This window comes from Symphalangus syndactylus, chromosome 12, assembly GCF_028878055.3.
Source record: "Symphalangus syndactylus isolate Jambi chromosome 12, NHGRI_mSymSyn1-v2.1_pri, whole genome shotgun sequence".
NCBI classification, from domain to species: Eukaryota; Metazoa; Chordata; class Mammalia; order Primates; family Hylobatidae; genus Symphalangus; species Symphalangus syndactylus.
In genome coordinates, this window is record NC_072441.2 from 73,100,791 (window position 1) to 73,118,985 (window position 18,195).

An 18,195-nucleotide genomic window follows, 5' to 3' on the forward strand; every position below is an offset into this window, starting at 1 on the left:
TTATCCCTTTTTATAGAGGAGGAAACAGACTTCTGAAGCTAAGTAACTTGTCCAAGCTAACATAGCTAATAAGTAGCAGATCCAGTATCAACCTAGGCAGTATAGCTCCTCTGTTTCCTCCACTGTGTGCCGTTGGTTAGTACAGAAATAGAAACCATCGCTATGATACCAAATATAGTGTTTAGTATGCTTTTCAGCTGATCGTTTTATGCTTCCCCCTATAAAGTTACACTGGGGAGAAAACAAATAAATGAACTGAATGTCCATTTATCCTCATCTAACATTAATTGTTACATGCCCTGAACAAATAGGAAAAAGACTTATTTCAGAAGACAATATGTATGTAAGTGGCCACCAGAGATAGTTTTCTGTATGGTTTGTATTCATTCCTGGGACATGTATTTAGAGACTTCTGTGTTGCAGGCCTGTGCTAGATCTGGTAAAACAAAAATGAGTAAAACGTGATACTTATTCTCAAGAATCTCGCACCTCCTTCTTCCATGATAGATTCTTATAAGCCCTTTGATATTTAGTAGAGGCAGTTCTTTCCTCCAGAAACTTACAGTGTCCTTTCTGCATTAGGATCTTAGTGCAACATTGCTCTGCAAACTTGGACCAGGGCAGAGTGAGATAGCAGAGGAGCTGTGCCAGCGTCTACAGCGAAAGGAAAGGATGCTGCAGGACCTTCTAAGTGATCGAAACAAACAAATGGTGGAACATGAAATGGAGATTCAAGGCCTGCTTCAGTCTATGAGCACCAGGGAGCAGGAAAGCCAAGTAAGGATTAATGCACAGATCAGAAAAGTATCATGTAGTGCATTTATAGTCTGCAAATAGGAAGCATTTGCAGACTACAGATGTGTGTATATTTATATATTTTACAGTCAACTCTGTTAGTTTCTTTCCTTCTATTTATTACCTAGACCACAGTTTTATTTATTTACTTACTTATTTAGAGGTGGGGGTCTTGCTGTGTTGTGCAGGCTGGTCTCAAACTCCTGGGCTCAAGCAATCATCCTGCCTTGGCTTCCCAAAGTGCTGGGATTATAGGTGTGAGCTGCTGCGCCTGGCCTTAGACCACAGTTTTACATTAATCATCAAAGTATGGCACATTTCTTGAAAACCTTGCATTTGGAAGGGTGCCTAAACAATACGTGTATCCATCAACTTCGTTACATACATTTTCTTTTCCTTAATAATCTGATAATTTTGAGAGAAAGGAGTAGGGGTTGTGAGTGTTTCAATTTTGATTCTAAATTGTTAAGACTTGAGTGATATTTTGCATTTCTAGTCAAGGTATGGGAAAACTTACACTCAACATGTTTACTCTTAGTTTTTGTAAAATCTGAGTTAAGAGGGAAAAAAGATTGCATTTTTCAGAGGTCATGGTGAGAATAAACAATCTCATAATAGTACAGGGTATATTAATTTCACAATATTTAAGAAGTAAATTTTTTTTTTTTTTTTTTTTTTTTTTTTTTTTGAGATGACATCTCCCTCTTTCACCCAGCTGGAGTGCAGTGGCGCGATCTTGGCTCACTGCAACCTCTGCCTCCTGGGTTCAAGCAATTCTTCTGCCTCAGCCTCCCAAGCAGCTGGGATTACAGGCATGCACCACCATGCCTGCTAAGTTTTGTATTTTTAATAGAGATGGGGTTTCACCATGTTGTCCAGGCTGGCTTACAATTCCTGGCCTCAAGTGATCCACCCTTCTTGGCCTCCCAAAGTGCTGTGATTACAGGAGTGAGCCACCATGCCCTGCCCATAAGTAAACTGTTAATTTTTCCTCATTTCTATGTGTTTTCTCCTCAAGGCTAAAAATTCTTAGTTGACTTGTGCTGCATTTCAGATACCAGTAGCTCAGAATCCCCCTAGTCAGTTTTTAGAGGAAAATAGACTCTTTTTTGCCTATCTTATTTGACCCTATAATATTTTCTTACGTTTCCTTATGTTGTGAAAGGATTATACTCCACTATTCTAATTGTTAGGCCCACTGAAGTAAATACACATCTTTCTAGAAAGGTCCTGCTGTGTGCTTCAGAAATTGTTTCTAAAATAGACCTAACAAAATTATTCTAAATTATTTAAGTCTTTGGCAAGAGGCTAGGATCTTTGAGTTTTCTTTTTAACTTCTTTGTGATTTGGGAGAATTAGTCTTTTTTTTTTTTTTTTTTTTTTTCTTTTTTTTTATTAATTTTTTGTGCATACAAAAACAATAAACATTTTCTAAAAATACATACAAACAAAAAGATGCGTATCAAACATATTAGGAAGGTTGCACATGGGAAGTCGGGGAATAGAAATGGGGGTGGGAGTTAAAATAAATGAGAGAGGGACTTTATATGGATCAGTGATAATAACTCAATCCTCTATTTGACAAAGAAGAGGGAGAAGGAAGAGGAAGAAAAAGAAAGTGGGATAAAGGATCAGAAAGGGAGGAAAATAGAAAAAATTAGAGTATGACTCCAGGGTAGACCTGTTTTGTTGTCATTGAGTTGGTTGGTTGGTTTGTCTGTTGTATTCTTCATGTTTCGCCAAGTTGGCCAGACTGGTCTCGAACTCCTAGCCCGAAGTGATCAACCCGCCTCGCCCCCCAGAGTGCCGGGACCACAGGCGTGAGCCACCACGTCCAGCCCCCACATTGCTTCTGGCCTCCGTGGTAGACCTCCCAGACGGAGCGGCCAGGCAGAGGAGCTCCTCACTTCTACCCAGACACGGGGCGGCCGGGCAGAGGGGCTCCTCACTTCCCAGACGGGGCGGCCAGGTAGAGACGCTCCTCACTTCTTCCCAGACGATAGGTGGCCGGGCAGAGGCGCTCCTCACTTCCCAGACGATGGGCGGCCGGGCAGAGGCGCTCCTCACTTCCCAGACGATGGGTGGCCGGGCAGAGGCACTCCTCACTTCCCAGATGGGGCAGCCGGGCAGAGGCGCTCCTCACTTTCCAGACGATGGGTGGCCGGGCAGAGGCGCTCCTCACCTCCCAGACGATGGGTGGCCGGGCAGAGGCGCTCCTCACCTCCCAGACGATGGGTGGCCGGGCAGAGGCGCTCCTCACCTCCCAGACGGGGCGGCCGGGCAGAGGCGCTCCTCACTTCTTCCCGGACGGGGCGGCCGGGCAGAGGCGCTCCTCACTTCTTCCCGGACGGGGCGGCCGGGCAGAGGCGCTCCTCACTTCTTCCCGGACGGGGCGGCCGGGCAGAGGCGCTCCTCACTTCTTCCCGGACAGGGCGGCTGGGCAGAGGTGCTCCTCACTTCCCAGACGGTGGGTGGCCGGGCAGAGGCGCTCCTCACTTCCCAGACGATGGGTGGCCGGGCAGAGGCGCTCCTCACTTCTTCCCGGATGGGGCGGCCGGGCAGAGGCGCTCCTCACTTCTTCCCGGATGGGGCGCCCGGGCAGAGGCGCTCCTCATTTCTTCCCGGACGGGGCGGCCTGGCAGAGGCGCTTCTCACTTCCCAGACGGGGCGGCCGGGCAGAGGCGCTCCTCACTTCTTCCCGGACGGGGCGGCCGGGTAGAGGCGCGCCTCACTTCCTCCCGGACGGGGCGGCCGGGCAGAGGCGCTCCTCACTTCCTCCTGGACGGGGTGGCCGGGCAGAGGCGCTCCTCACCTCCCAGACGATGGGAGGCCGGGCAGAGGCGCTCCTCACTTCCCAGACGATGGGTGGCCAGGCAGAGGCGCTCCTCATTTCCCAGACGGGGCGGCCGGGCAGAGGCGCTCCTCACTTCCCGGACAGGGTGGCCGGGCAGAGGCGCTCCTCACTTCCAGACGATGGGTGGCCGGGCAGAGGCGCTCCTCACTTCCCAGACGATGGGTGGCCGGGCAGAGGCGCTCCTTACTTCCCAGACGGGGCGGCCGGGCAGAGGCGCTCCTCACTTCCCAGATGGTGGGTGGCCGGGCAGAGGCGCTCCTCACTTCCCAGACGGTGGGTGGCCGGGCAGAGGCGCTCCTCACTTCCCAGATGGTGGGTGGCCGGGCAGAGGCGCTCCTGACTTCCCAGACGGGGCGGCTGGGCAGAGGCGCTCCTCACTTCTTCCTGGATGGGGCGGCCGGGCAGAGGCACTCCTCACTTCTTCCTGGATGGGGCGCCCGGGCAGAGGCGCTCCTCATTTCTTCCCGGACGGGGCGGCCGGGCAGAGGCGCTCCTCACTTCCCAGACGGGGCGGCCGGGCAGAGGTGCTCCTCACTTCTTCCTGGACGGGGCGGCCAGGCAGAGGCGCTCCTCACTTCTTCCCGGACGGGGCGCCCGGGCAGAGGCGCTCCTCATTTCTTCCCGGACGGGGCGGCCGGGCAGAGGCACTCCTCACTTCCCAGACGGGGCGGCCGGGCAGAGGCGCTCCTCACTTCTTCCCGGATGGGGTGGCCGGGCAGAGGCGCTGCTCACTTCCCGGATGGGGTGGCCGGGCAGAGGCGCTGCTCACTTCCCAGACGGGGCGGCCGGGCAGAGGCGCTCCTCACTTCCCAGACGGGGCGGCCGGGCAGAGGCGCTCCTCACTTCCCAGACGGTGGGTGGCCGGGCAGAGGCGCTCCTCACTTCCCAGACGGTGGGTGGCCGGGCAGAGGCGCTCCTCACTTCTTCCCGGATGGGGCGGCCGGGCAGAGGCGCTCCTCACTTCTTCCCGGATGGGGCGCCCGGGCAGAGGCGCTCCTCATTTCTTCCCGGACGGGGTGGCCGGGCAGAGGCGCTCCTCACTTCCCAGACGATGGGAGGCCGGGCAGAGGCGCTCCTCACTTCCCAGACGATGGGTGGCCGGGCAGAGGCGCTCCTCACTTCTTCCCGGATGGGGCGGCCGGGCAGAGGCGCTCCTCACTTCTTCCCGGATGGGGCGCCCGGGCAGAGGCGCTCCTCATTTCTTCCCGGACGGGGTGGCCGGGCAGAGGCGCTCCTCACTTCCCAGACAGGGCGGCCGGGCAGAGGCGCTCCTCACTTCTTCCCGGACGGGGCGCCCGGGCAGAGGCGCTCCTCACTTCTTCCCGGACGGGGCGGCCGGGCAGAGGCGCTCCTCACTTCTTCCCGGATGGGGCGGCCGGACAGAGGCGCTCCTCACTTCTTCCCGGATGGGGCGGCCGGGCAGAGGCGCTCCTCACTTCCCAGACGGGGCGGCCGGGCAGAGGCGCTCCTCACTTCCCAGACGGTGGGTGGCCAGGCAGAGGTGCTCCTCATTTCCCAGACGGTGGGTGGCCGGGCAGAGGCGCTCCTCACTTCCCAGACGGGGCGGCCGGGCAGAGGCGCTCCTCACTTCCCAGACGGGGCGGCCGGGCAGAGGTGCTCCTCACCTCCCAGACGGGGCGGCTGGGCAGAGGCGCTCCCCACCTTCCAGATGGGGCGGCGGCCGGGCAGGGGCTGCAATCCCAGCACCCTGGCAGGCCAAGGCAGGCGGCCGGGGGGTAGAGGCTGCCGTGAGGCCAGACCACGCCACCGCACTCCAGCCCGGGCAACACCGAGCACTGGGTGAGCGAGACTCCGTCTGTAGTCCCAGTACCTCGGGAGGCTGAGGGGGGCAGAGCACTCGGCATTAGGAGCTGGCGACCAGCGTGGCCAAGATGGCGAACGCGTGCCTGCATCCAAAGGAGAAAAGGCAGGCAGCGGTGGCGCGCGCCGGCAGTCCCAGGCCGTCGGCGGCGTGGGCAGCAGCAAGCGGAGTAGATTGTAGCCTGCGCCAGAGAGGGAAAGAATAGAAAAGAAAAGAAAAGAAAAGAGAAGAGAAGAGAAGAGAAGAGAAGAGAAGAGAAGAGAAGAGAAGGAAGGAAGGAAGGAAGGAAGGAAGGAAGGAAGGAAGGAAGGATTAGTCTTTATTATACCTCAGAAAAAAAATTATGCACTGCTGGTAATAGAATAATGGAGATGATGGAAATTACAGGAGATTTTTCAACTCGAAGATTAATGGTGTATTCTTCTAGATCTGCTTCTCTAAATTTATGTGCAAAAGAAATCAGCTGAATAGCTTTTTAAAGACGTAGATTGTGGAGCTCAACTCCAGAGAAAGAAATTAGGAGGTATAGGTGGGACTTAAGAATTTGCCTTTCTAACAAGTTTCCAGGTGATAGTGATGCTGCAGGTTCATGGACTGCATTGGAGGAGCACTGCTAAAAACTCTTAAAATCCCATGAGAAAAGGAGTGCCAAGGCAGATAGAGCACAGTATATATCTTGTATGTTATTTATTATGTTTTTTTCCCCACAGTTTTCACAGATATTTTTATTAAGGTACTTTAATAATATTCTGATACCTCTAAAATAGTTATATTCAAATCTCCAAAGAGCCCAAATTTTACTTATTGAAAAATGGAAGTTTTTTTTTCATATTTCCCTTAGAAATTGTGACAAGAACTCAGCTTCTGCCTTAAAACAATAGTACTTTTCCTCAGAGACAGTTGGTGGTATGATTCATCATCTTAGACCCTCAGTAATTTTAATATCAATTTATTATTTCCAGATTTTCTGTTTAAATGCAGACTTCCTGTGCATTAATAGTTAAAAATGTTCTAGATCTTTCCCTTATTGTGTCATCTGTCTTAGAAAACTGGGATTTGAAATGAAACAAGCTGAGTTGGGTGATTTTGAGGTTGAGATTCTCCTAATCATGTGGTCTGATAAACATGTTTATGTGTGTAATTGATTCATTCAGTAAATATGTAGTGAGTGCCTACTGTGTGCCAGACACTGTACTGGGTGCTTGAGATTCAGCACCAAGTTGCCTTTAGGAAACTTACATTCCATGTAGGGGAAGCAGAGAGAGAGATAGATTAGATAATGGTAAGCGCATTGAAAAAAAATTAAGCACAGTAAGAAGTGTTGGAGATAGAGAAGAGATTGCTGGGTTTTAAAAAACAATTTTTCCCAGCTTTATTGAGGTATAATTGACAAATATTGTATATATTCAAGGTGTACAACATGATATGTTGATATACATATACATTTTGAAGTGATTGCCACAATCAAATTAACACATCCGTCACTACACATTTTATGCGCGTATGGTGAAGACACTTAAGATATACTCTTTTAGCAAATTTCAAGTAAATAATATAGTATTATTAACTAAAGTCACCATGCTGTCATTGGATCCCCAAAACATATTCATCTTATACTTTGGCCAGCAAGATTGCTGTTTTGGATAGGATATGCAGGCAAGACCAACCTGATAAGGTGACATTTGGCAAAGACCTGAAGGGAGCAAACCACACAAATGTTTGAGTGAAAAGGAATCCAGCCTTAAGAAGCAACTATCCGAGAATAAAGACATTTGTTATACTAATTCAAACCAGAATCTTAACACCTTAGCCTGATAGTTCTAGCAGAACCTATTTCAGATTCTCTTATCTGTTACAGATGTGTTAAATTCAGTTTTTTTTCCCAATATTCTGCCTGTGAGACTTTCTTTCCATTCACTTAACTCTGTTTTTCCCTGTAAACTGAAAGCAAGGAAACTATTTCCTAAGGACCTACTGTTTTTTGTTGTTGTCGTTGTTGTTTGTTTGTTTGTTTTTTACAAATGGTTGACTTTGAAGAAATGATACCAGAACAAAAAACTTGTTTAACTAGAATATCTTTCTAATGTTATTTGTGATTTCTTCTTACTAGGCTGCTGCAGAGAAGATCGTGCAAGCCTTAATGGAAAGAAATTCAGAATTACAGGCCCTGCGCCAATATTTAGGAGGGAGAGACTCCCTGATGTCCCAAGGACCCATCTCTAACCAACAAGCTGAAGTTACCCCCACTGGCCGTCTTGGAGAACAGACTGATCAAGTAAGAACTATAGACTTACATAATTCATGCTGATTCCATTTCCTTTTTACATTTGAGGTGTAAGTTTGATAATTTTAATAACAAATTCTGAGAATATTCTCAGTACTGTCATTGTGATCATAGTTCCTGCATCTTCTTAAGTCCCCTGACTTCTGCAATTTTTTAGGGTTCAATGCAGATACCTTCCAGAGATGATAGCACTTCATTGACTGCTAAAGAGGATGTCAGCATACCCAGATCCACTTTAGGTAAGTATCAAATTTCATTTCATTAAGGGACTTTGTTTTTCTCTTGTTTTTTCTTGTAGTAATCTCTGTATTATAGGTTTAGCCAAGACTCTTCTCTTCCTACCTTAATGGAACAAATAAGTTTGGAATTCCTCTGAAAGGCTGAAGAACTGTCCTTACCTTATGTTGAGTTGAGGTTATTGCTCTGGGTTCACAATTCGGCCCAGAGAAATTCTATCCTTACTTTCCTTTTCAGATAGCGTCGCAGGGATTCAGAAATGCAGGAGTTAGTGGTTCCAATCCTGCACAGCAGGGCCATGAGCTGACACCTTTTTCTGGATATCTTTCAAGTCTGGGGCCACTCACTGTAACTTGACATCACCTACATTAAACCATTAGGAAGGGCAGGGGGTGTACATTGAGTTATTTGCCAAGCCTAGCCCCATTCAGCAGATGGTTTAGAAAAGTCTTACAAGTAGTCATTCTCTAGTAGGAAAACTTTATACTAATCAAAGAGTAAAATAATGTTGGATTTGTTTTATTTATTTTTTATTTGCCTTTTTTTAAGAGTGTACTTTTCCCTAAAGTTTTTTATTTTTGAAATTTCAAACCTACAGAAAAGTGGCAAAAATAGTATAGTGAATACTCATATACTCTTTTTTTTTTTTTTTTTTTTTGAGACGGAGTCTTGCTCTGTTGCCCAGGCTGGAGTGCAGTGGTGCAATCTTGGCTCACCGCAAGCTCCGCCTCCCGGGTTCACGCCATTCTCCTGCCTCAGCCTCCTGAGTAGCTGGGACTACAGGCGCCCGCTACCGCGCCCGGCTAATTTTTTTTGTATTTTTAGTAGAGACGGAGTTTCACCGTGGTCTCGATCTCCTGACCTCGTGATCCACCTGCCTCGGCCTCCCAAAGTGCTGGGATTACAGGCATGAGCCACTGTGCCCGGCCTCATATACATTTTTATTCAGACTTACCAGTTATTAACATTCTGCCACATTTGCCTTTTTTCTATTACACACACATATGTAGTTTTAATGTATTTTCTGAACCATTGGAGAGTTTCTTACAGAAATCATGACACTATATTCCTGAATACTTCAGTAAGTATTGCCTAAGAAAAAGGGCATTCTCCTACATAGCTACAATATAATTATCACACTCAGAAATTTAACCTTGATATAGGCTTAGTATCTAATATACAGTCCACATTCAGAGTTCCTGTTGTCCCAATAATGTTCTGTGTAGCTACTTTGGTTTCCCCCAACCCAGGGGTTATGCATTGTGCTTAGTTGTCATGTCTCTTAGTCTCTAATCTAGAACAATTGTCTAGCTTTTTTTTTTCTTTAGTGAGATTGGCATTTTGAAGAATCCAGGCCCACTAATATTCCTCAATTTAGCTGTGACTGTTTCCTCATGGTTAGATTCGAGTTAAACATTTTTGGCAGGAATACCATATGGATGACATCTATCTTTCTTTCCTTCAGTACTTCCTTCCTGCCTGCCTGCCTGCTGCCTCCCTTGTTCAAGCGATCTTCCCGCCTCAGCCTTCCAAGTAGCTGGGACTACAGGCATGCGCCACCATGCATGGCTAGTTTTTTTGTATTTTTTCTTAGAGAAAGGGTTTTGCCATGTTGGCCAGGCTGGTCTGGAACTCCTAGCCCCAAGTGATCCAGCTACCTCGGCCTCCTAAAGCTGGGATTACAAGCGTGAGCCACCGCGCCTGGCCTGGATGACATCTTTTTTAGTGCATCACATCAGTGTGTGATAATCAGTTTGTATCATCCTTGGTGATATTAAATTTAGTCGTTTGGTTAAGGTTGTCGCTGCCAAATCTCTCCTTTGTAAAAGGTTTATTTCCCCGTTAGTATATAAGTGATCTGCTGGCTGAATTTGAGATGTTGACAGTTCTGTTTTCCAACAATCATTCATTCAGTGGTTTTAGTATCATTTGAGCCTTGCCTGAACCAGCTACATTGGTTTTAAACTACATTGGTAGTTTAAAAATAGTGATTTTCAGGGTTGGGCGCGGTGGCTCATGCCTTTAATCCCAGCACTTTGGGAGGCCGAGGCGGACAGATCACTTGAGCTCAGAAGTTTGAGACCAGCCTGGCCAACATGGGGAAACCCTGTCTCTACTAAAAATACAAAAATTAGTCGGGCTTGGTGGTGCATGTGTATAATTGCAGCTACTTAGGAGGCTGAGGCAAGAGAATCGCTTGAACCTGGAAAGCGGAGAGATTGCCCCATTGCACTCCAGCCTGGATGACAGAGCAAGACTCAGTCTCAAAAAAAAAAAAATTATGATTTTCTGTTTGTAAAACTTCTTCTTTGCTTATTTTTGGGTATTATTAATAAAGAAGAGCTGTCCTTTCCCTATCTCTATACCCCATTTGTTTTTATCAATATGGAGTTTTAAAAATCATTATTGATTTTGGTCATTATTTCCTTTAATGCTCAAATTAACCCATATTTGGTCAGTGGGGGCCCCATCAAGCTGTTTCTCTGACCATTTGCCATATCCCCATCAGTTTTTTTGGTTTTTAGCGTAGTTTCATAGTTTCTGGCACAATACGATGGTCTATGATTACCTTTTACTTTACCTGCCTCAGTCCCAGAATCAGCCATTATCCTAAAGAGCTCCCTGGTTCCTTTTGGTGGGTAATGGCATTCAGAAACTATGATCTGGACACAAGATGTGTTCATTGCTACATGAATGCCTTTTGCTTCTAGGACCTTTTTTTTTTTTGAGACGGAATCTCACTCTGTCGCCCAGGCGGGAGTGCAGTGGCAGGATCTCTCTGCTCACCTCCTGAGTTGCTGGGACTACAGGCGCCAGCCACCACACCCAGCTAATTTTTTTGTATCTTAGTAGAAACGGGGTTTCACCGTGTTAGCCAGGATGGTCTCGATCTCCTGACCTCGTGATCCGCCCTCCTTGGCCTCCCAAAGTGCTGAGATTACAGGCGTGAGCCACTGTGCCCAGCCGCTTCTAGGCCCTTTTAAGAGAACAGAGCTAGCAATGAATATTTTTAAGTATGTATGTGTGTATTTGTATACATATGAAGATTTGATACTGATTTCGTAATTCCAATTTAACAATATAGGTTCTTTTTTCCCTCATTTCATATTTGTATCTCCTTGAGAGCCCTGGTTACTTATAGCATCAATATATTTCAAAATATTTACACAGTTGCAGAATACTATAATATGCAAAAGTACTTTCGGAATTGTTACATAAATACCACCATCAACAATAAATGTATTAAGCAATGTTTAAGATTTTTTTTGTAATTCTTTTTATCCTTAGGATATTTTGCACTGACAGTGTTCAGTTAGAGTAGTGAGTTCAAAAATTGTTTGGATTAATTTTTTTATTATCTTCTGGATGGTTTTATCTATTTGCTATATAGATTTATTTATTTATATTAGTATTCAATTTTAGACCTTTTCTCTCCCATTCATTGTCAAGCTTACACATTAAAAATTAAACATTTACACAGTTCAAAACTGTAGTATATAAAATTATATACTCAGATGTCCCATATTTCCCTATTCCTTCTCTCCTGTTTCCACTCATCTCCTGCAGGTAATCAGTTTCATTTCTGGGTTATTCTTCCTGTATATCTTTTTGCAAAAATAAGCAAATGAATCATCTGTGTATATGTGATGTATATATGTACATTCTTATTTCCCCTTTTTCCTAATAGAAAACCTACTACTTTAGATGTATTCTTAAGCACATAGCTTGCTTTTACTTAGCATATTCTTAAAATCTCAAAATCACTCCATATAAATTCATAAAGATCATCCTTATTCTTTTTTTACATCAGTATATAGTGCCATCTGTGAATATACTATAGTTTATTCAGTCTTTTCTTTATAGCATCTAGGATGATTGCAGTATTTTGCTATTATAAATAATGCTACAAAGAACAACCTGTGTGTATGTTTTCTTTTTTCTTATTATTGGAATGTGTCCTCTGTAAATTACTCAAAGGAGGCAGCAGGTACCACATTATGTTAATAGCAATTAAAACTAGCACTATATTTTCATTTTAGGAGACTTGGACACAGTTGCAGGGCTGGAAAAAGAACTGAGTAATGCCAAAGAGGAACTTGAACTCATGGCTAAAAAAGAAAGAGAAAGTCAGGTGAGTTTTCTAGTTAAGTCTTAATTCCAAAATCCCTATTATTTTTTTCTTTCAAAATAGTTTATATTTAAAAGCATATAATTCTCCATGTATAATATCTGAGTCCAAATGCCAGGTATGACTTTTTTCTTTTTGGAGAAAAATATAAGTTATTTTATGTATACATTATCTCAGAAAGATGCTCCTGTTTTCAGATTGGGACCATTAAAACTTATTAAGTGCTGGAAAAACGTAACCCTCTCTCACCATTGCTAACTGGAATAAAATAATTATAAAGGCCGGGTGCAGTGGCTCATGCCTGTAATCACAGCACTTTGGGAGGCCGAGGTGGGCGGATCACTTGATCCGCTCGAACAAGAGTTCGAGACCAGCCTGGCCAATATGACAAAACCCTGTCTTTACTAAAAATACAAAAATTAGCTAGGTGTAGTGGCAGGCGCCTGTAATCCCAGCTACTCGGGAGCCTCAGGGAGGAGAATCACTTGAACCCGGGAGGCAGAGGTTGCAGCGAGATGAGATCGTGCCATCACACTCCAGCCTGGGCAACAAGAGCAAAACTCTGCCTCCAAGATAATAATAATAACAACAACAACAATAGTAATAATAATTGTAAAGCACTGGTGAAAAAAGGAAGCGTTGTGTGATTGCTGCTTAGAGTTATGACATTAGACCCGTGAAATTAGTTTTAGAAACATGAAACAAGAAATTTGAGTATAATCAGTGTTTATCAAGTATTCATGTGCAATGTACTGTGCTAGGTATTTAAATTAGCACTACTGCTCACAACTCTATACAAAGTAAGTGGTGTCGGCCCAATTATTATAGATGAAGAAGCTGAAACACTGATTTCTCTTTTAAAATGGGAGTGGAGAATAGTCATGTAACTAATAAATGCTAGAGCTGTGATTCAAACTCAAGCCTTTTGTGACTTCACATACTTCCTAAGAAGATTCATTTCCTAGAGCACATTTTTCCCACCTTATGCTTTAACTCTCTCTAGCGTAGAGTTCTCATCAATTTTTTTAGAAGAGGCCTTTCAGTCTTAGAGATTCTCTTCCCCTTGCCTTTCCTCCACAGCTAGTTGCATATTCAACTATGATGTTGAAGAAATACTAGGGCCACAGTGCAGAGTTACAGACTGAAACTAAAAGCTTGTTTGTTACTATGTTGGCATCTCTTTTAGAAGATCAGTCAGTGTCATAGCTTCCTAAATTCAGTTTAGCTAGCTAGTTCAAATAGCTCCTTAGTTTTTTTCTACCTTTTGCCATAGCTAGATCTGTAATATAAAACCTGTGTTTCTATTTGTGATGGAATTACCACATTTTATCTTTTGATTTCATTACCATATTTCTGCTTACAAACAGACTCATGTTTTATGACTCAATTAGTTTTCAGGATATGAGGATGTGTGGCATTTAAGAAATACCAGTTTAAAAATCCCTTAGTCTCCCTTCCTTTTTGTGGTTCTACCTTAGCCATTATCTGATTATTCATGTCAGATATTTTAGTTTCCACATCCTCTTCCTGTTTTTCTCACATTTATCAAATCCAGAGTAATGTTACTTTTTGGTTCTGTCCTGTTTTCAGGATCATGAAATTGTAATGCCTATGAATGGGTATTTTGAGTGGGTGACATTTAGCTATTGCTAAATTCCTTCAAAGGGTTTATTTAAAATAACTTGTCCTTACCATAAAAACTATATGGAAATTTGGTATCTACAGGAAAGACATTATAGCCTAGTGGCTCTGAGTCAGCTTCCCTGAGTTCACGTTCTGGATTTACCACTTACTAGCCAGCTCTGTGATTTTTGAACAAGTTCCTTAATTTCTCTCAGACTCAATCACTTTGTCTGTAAGTTGAAGAGTAGAAGAAGTCACCTTATGTATAAATAAAAGTGTAGTTATCTCATAGGACTGTTGTGAGGATTCACTCATTCTTTCATTAGCTATATGGGGACCTTCTCTAAGCTTGGTCTAGTGCTGGGGATGAGGTAGTGAATGAAATCAGTAAGGTCTCTGGTTCTATGTAGTTAATTTCTACTGGGGAGATACAGACAATAAATAAATAAACATTATAATTATAGAGTATAGTAAGTGATATGAGGGAAATGATAGAAAGCAACATGGATGGAGACCATCTGAAATAGGGTGGCCAAAGAAGGCTTCTCTGAGCAGATGACATGTAAGCTGGGACCTAAGGATGAAAAGGAGGCAGCCCTGGGAAAGATGCTTCAGGCAAAGGGAGTAGTAGTGTAAAGGCCAAGTCAAGAGAAAGTCTGGTGTTCCTAGAACAGAAAAAGTCTAGCGTGCCTACAGAGTCGTGAGTGAGGAGTAAAATGGCAGATATTAAAGTAGAGAAAGTAGGCAGGAGCCAGATCACTAGGTTTGTTAAAAGGATTAAATCTATACAAAGCATTTATTAGAGAGCCCAGGGCATAGTAAGTGTTAGCAGCTGTGGTTGTTATCATGATTTTTTTTTTTTGAGACGGAGTCTTGCTCTGTTGCCAGGCTGGAGTGCAATGGCGTGATCTCGGCTCACTGCAACCTCCGCCTCCCGGGTTCAAGCGATTCTCCTGACTCAGCCTCCTGAGTAGCTGGGATTACAGGCACACACCACCATGCCTGGCTAATTTTTGTATTTTTAGTAGAGATGGGTTTCACCATGTTGGTCAGGCTGGTCTCGAACTCCTGACCTCATGATCCGCCCACCTCAGCCTCCCAAAGTGCTGGGATTACAGGTGTGAGCTACCACGCCTGGCCTATTATGATTTTTAATGAACTTTGTCATAACCAAGTACTTGTCATTTTCTGGTGAGAACACTGAAAGTTTAGGGCATGTGGTGCCAGCTTTTGGCAGTATTTCTTCACAGGTGGTGGCGTGTTCTTCCATTAGGAGTCATGTACTGTTTGGTGATCGCTCATGTTAGCAGCTGTTGCTATTTGATGCCTTATCCATTAATTCATTAAGGGTTGCAAAATGGAGATATCCTAATGCTATCATTTTTTCATCTGTTAGGTGAAATACTTAAATAAAAACTTCATCTCTTCTTGCTTCTGCTAATGGTGACCATTCTTTTTCAGTATCATAATAAGCTTGTTAAACAAATTTGATGTGTTGCATAGTGCCAGCTAAAGTGGAAGACATCATTAAGAACAACTGTGACATCTTCCCATAAAACATCCTTTGTTACTATACTGCATGGATTATTGGTTTGATGCTGTAGAGCCCTATTCATGTTCTCGTTTTCTTTTCCATTACTGGCTGATAGTGATATGATATGCAAAAGCATTTGCCTCAGTGTTAAAATGTAAACATGGCAGATACTGTTTCCTCTTTTCACAGATGGAACTTTCTGCTCTACAGTCCATGATGGCTGTGCAAGAAGAAGAGCTGCAAGTGCAGGCTGCTGATATGGAGTCTCTGTCCAGGAACATACAGATTAAAGAAGATCTCATAAAGGTCTTTCAAAACTTTTTAAAGACCACTGGAAATGTTCACAGCTCAGAATACCTGTAGGGCCTCTTCAGACAATATGTGCACACATCGAATCCCTTGGCCAGTGATTATCCATATCCCACTTGAAAGTATAGGCAGAATATTTCAAGAACATTTGTTCCCGTGCTCCTCTGCTGAATAATCCTTTTATTACTATTTTCACATCCACACTTATTTTTTGACTTCTAGGACCTGCAAATGCAACTGGTTGATCCTGAAGACATACCGGCTATGGAACGCCTGACCCAGGAAGTCTTACTTCTTCGGGAAAAAATTGCTTCAGTAGAATCTCAGGGTCAAGAAATTTCAGGAAACCGAAGACAACAGGTAAGTTATTGGAATATAAACCTTATTTATTTATTTACATTTTTTTGTATTCTCTCTTTTTTTTTTTTTAGTAGAGATGGAGTTTCACCATGTTGGTCAGGCTAGTCTTGAACTCCTGACTGCAAGTGATCCATCCTCAGCCCCTCAAAGTGCTGGAATTACATACAGGCATGAGTCACCACATTGAGACAGGGCCTCACTGTGTCACCCAGGCTCGAGTGCAGTGGTATGATCACAGCTCACTGCAGCCTCAAACTCTGGGGCTCAAGGAATCTTCCTGCCTCAGCCTCCTGACTAGCTGGAGCAGCAGGTGCACACCACCACACCCGGCTCAAACCTTATTTTTCTACTGTGAAATAAACCATGGTAAAGCTGTCAATCTCAGTTATTTGTGGAGGGTTAGTTGATGGTATTTCATAGAGAAACTGTGCTCTAAAATGTCCTACTTTGGTCGGTAGCAGCTATAGATGCCCCTTTCTGACATTTGTAGTTCTGAAAAGAGTAGCAGTTCTTTTGGACACATACCAATAGTTATCCCTCACACTCATACATAAGTCCTCTCCCTCAACTGAATCTTTCTCTTTTATCTGCGTTTAATCATGTTCAAATCTCTCCCAGTTAAAAAAAGAGAAAGAAACCCCTGCATTGCCCCAAATTTCTTTGTAGCTACAGCCCCATTTAACCTTTCTTCAATGCCAGACTTTTCCAAAAGACTTACTTGCCTGTACTCCCTGTCTCCATTATCATCTGTCTCACTAACTACTCACCCCACTGCATTCTGGCTTTTAACTCTACGTTAAACAACTCTGTAGGTTATACATTATCATAGCTTATTATCTTTATAGCACTTATTACAGTCACAATGACACACATCTATGATTAATGAATGTCTTTTTCCTCCACTAGATAGTAAGCTTTCCCCTAGAACCTAGAACAGAGTCTGTCCCATAGAAGGTGCTCAGTAAATATTAATTGAATGAATGAAGACTACTAGTAAGTCCTGTTATATACATTTCCCTCTTGCCTGTCCTGTTTCCCTCTTACTCCTTTCTCTTAGCTGCTTTCCTGTGCTTCTGGTTTCTCTCTCCTTTTTCTTCTTTTTGCTCCCATGTTAGAATTCCACCTTACAGGTTTTAAAGATAAAAAAAAGATAATATGACATTGATTTGAAAACTATAAAATAGTATCAAAAGCTTAAGTACTAAGATAGTGGGCTTTTTAAGTCATAGTACATGCTAATGCATTTTCTTGTTTCTCGGGATTAACTGTGGCTTCATGTCTCACTGTGCCATTTGCGTATTGCTTCTTCTGTCTTCTCTTCTCAGTTGCTGCTGATGCTAGAAGGACTAGTAGATGAACGGAGTCGGCTCAATGAGGCCTTACAAGCAGAGAGACAGCTCTATAGCAGTCTGGTGAAGTTCCATGCCCATCCAGAGAGGTAAGAGAGTGGCTGTTTTTTCTTTTATTCTTCATTGAAATTTTTATTTCTTTTACTATTCTTTTTATGCCTTTTATTCTTCATTAAGTGCAGATGCTTATGATACTGAAGAGGGGAGAAAAAACAGGGACAATTACCGGGCTACCCACTTTGTCATTTGTTTTATGGATTGCTCTGAGCTTCAGTGTCAAAATCTTAAGTCGGGAATAGCACCTGTTTCACACAGCTATTGCAGAGATTAAATAAGAAGACAGCTTTGGTGTCTAAAACAATGCCTTGCATGTAGTAAGCACTCAATGTATGTTCATTTCTTTTCTGTGATCCATGTCCTGTTAAAGGCTTTTCTATTATAAGCGTAAGGCTATACCCTGTCTCTACTAAAAATACAAAAATTAGCTGGGTGAGGTAGCGCGCGCCTGTAGTCCCAGCTACTCGGGAGGCTGAGGCAGGAGAATCACTTGAACCTGGGAGGCAGAGATTGCAGTGAGCTGAGATCGTGCCACTGCACTCCATCCTGGGCGACAGAGCGAGACTCTGTCTCAAAAAAAAAAAAAAAGGTGGGGGTGAAGAGTAAGGCTATAATGGGCACTGATGCTCATTTAATATCATCGAAGAAAATATATTAATTGGGATGGCTAATATCATCCTGGGACCACCGATAGCTATCATGATGAATATATTTTTCTTCTACCTCTTGATTTTTGGTCACATATGTGATACCTCTCTGGATCATTTTCTATTCTCTTCACTTTTTTTTTCTCATTTTGCCTTCCCTACTAGCCCCTTTTACCCTTTTTCAATTATTATTAT

At 44.0% G+C, this 18,195-nt stretch overlaps 1 protein-coding gene across 38 annotated transcripts in view; it reads left to right on the plus strand.

Moving 5' to 3' along the window:
* LOC129472117 (myomegalin) overlaps nt 1–18,195 on the plus strand; it is a 239,400-nt gene that overhangs the window by 168,616 nt on the left and 52,589 nt on the right. For all 38 annotated transcript variants that reach the window (XM_063625854.1, XM_063625850.1, XM_063625851.1 and 35 more), the window contains 7 exons: nt 583–777; nt 7,582–7,746; nt 7,913–7,994; nt 12,033–12,124; nt 15,468–15,584; nt 15,810–15,947; nt 17,273–17,385. In XM_063625854.1, coding sequence (XP_063481924.1) covers nt 583–777; nt 7,582–7,746; nt 7,913–7,994; nt 12,033–12,124; nt 15,468–15,584; nt 15,810–15,947; nt 17,273–17,385 — 902 coding nt within the window. The remainder of the gene's footprint in view (nt 1–582; nt 778–7,581; nt 7,747–7,912; nt 7,995–12,032; nt 12,125–15,467; nt 15,585–15,809; nt 15,948–17,272; nt 17,386–18,195) is intronic.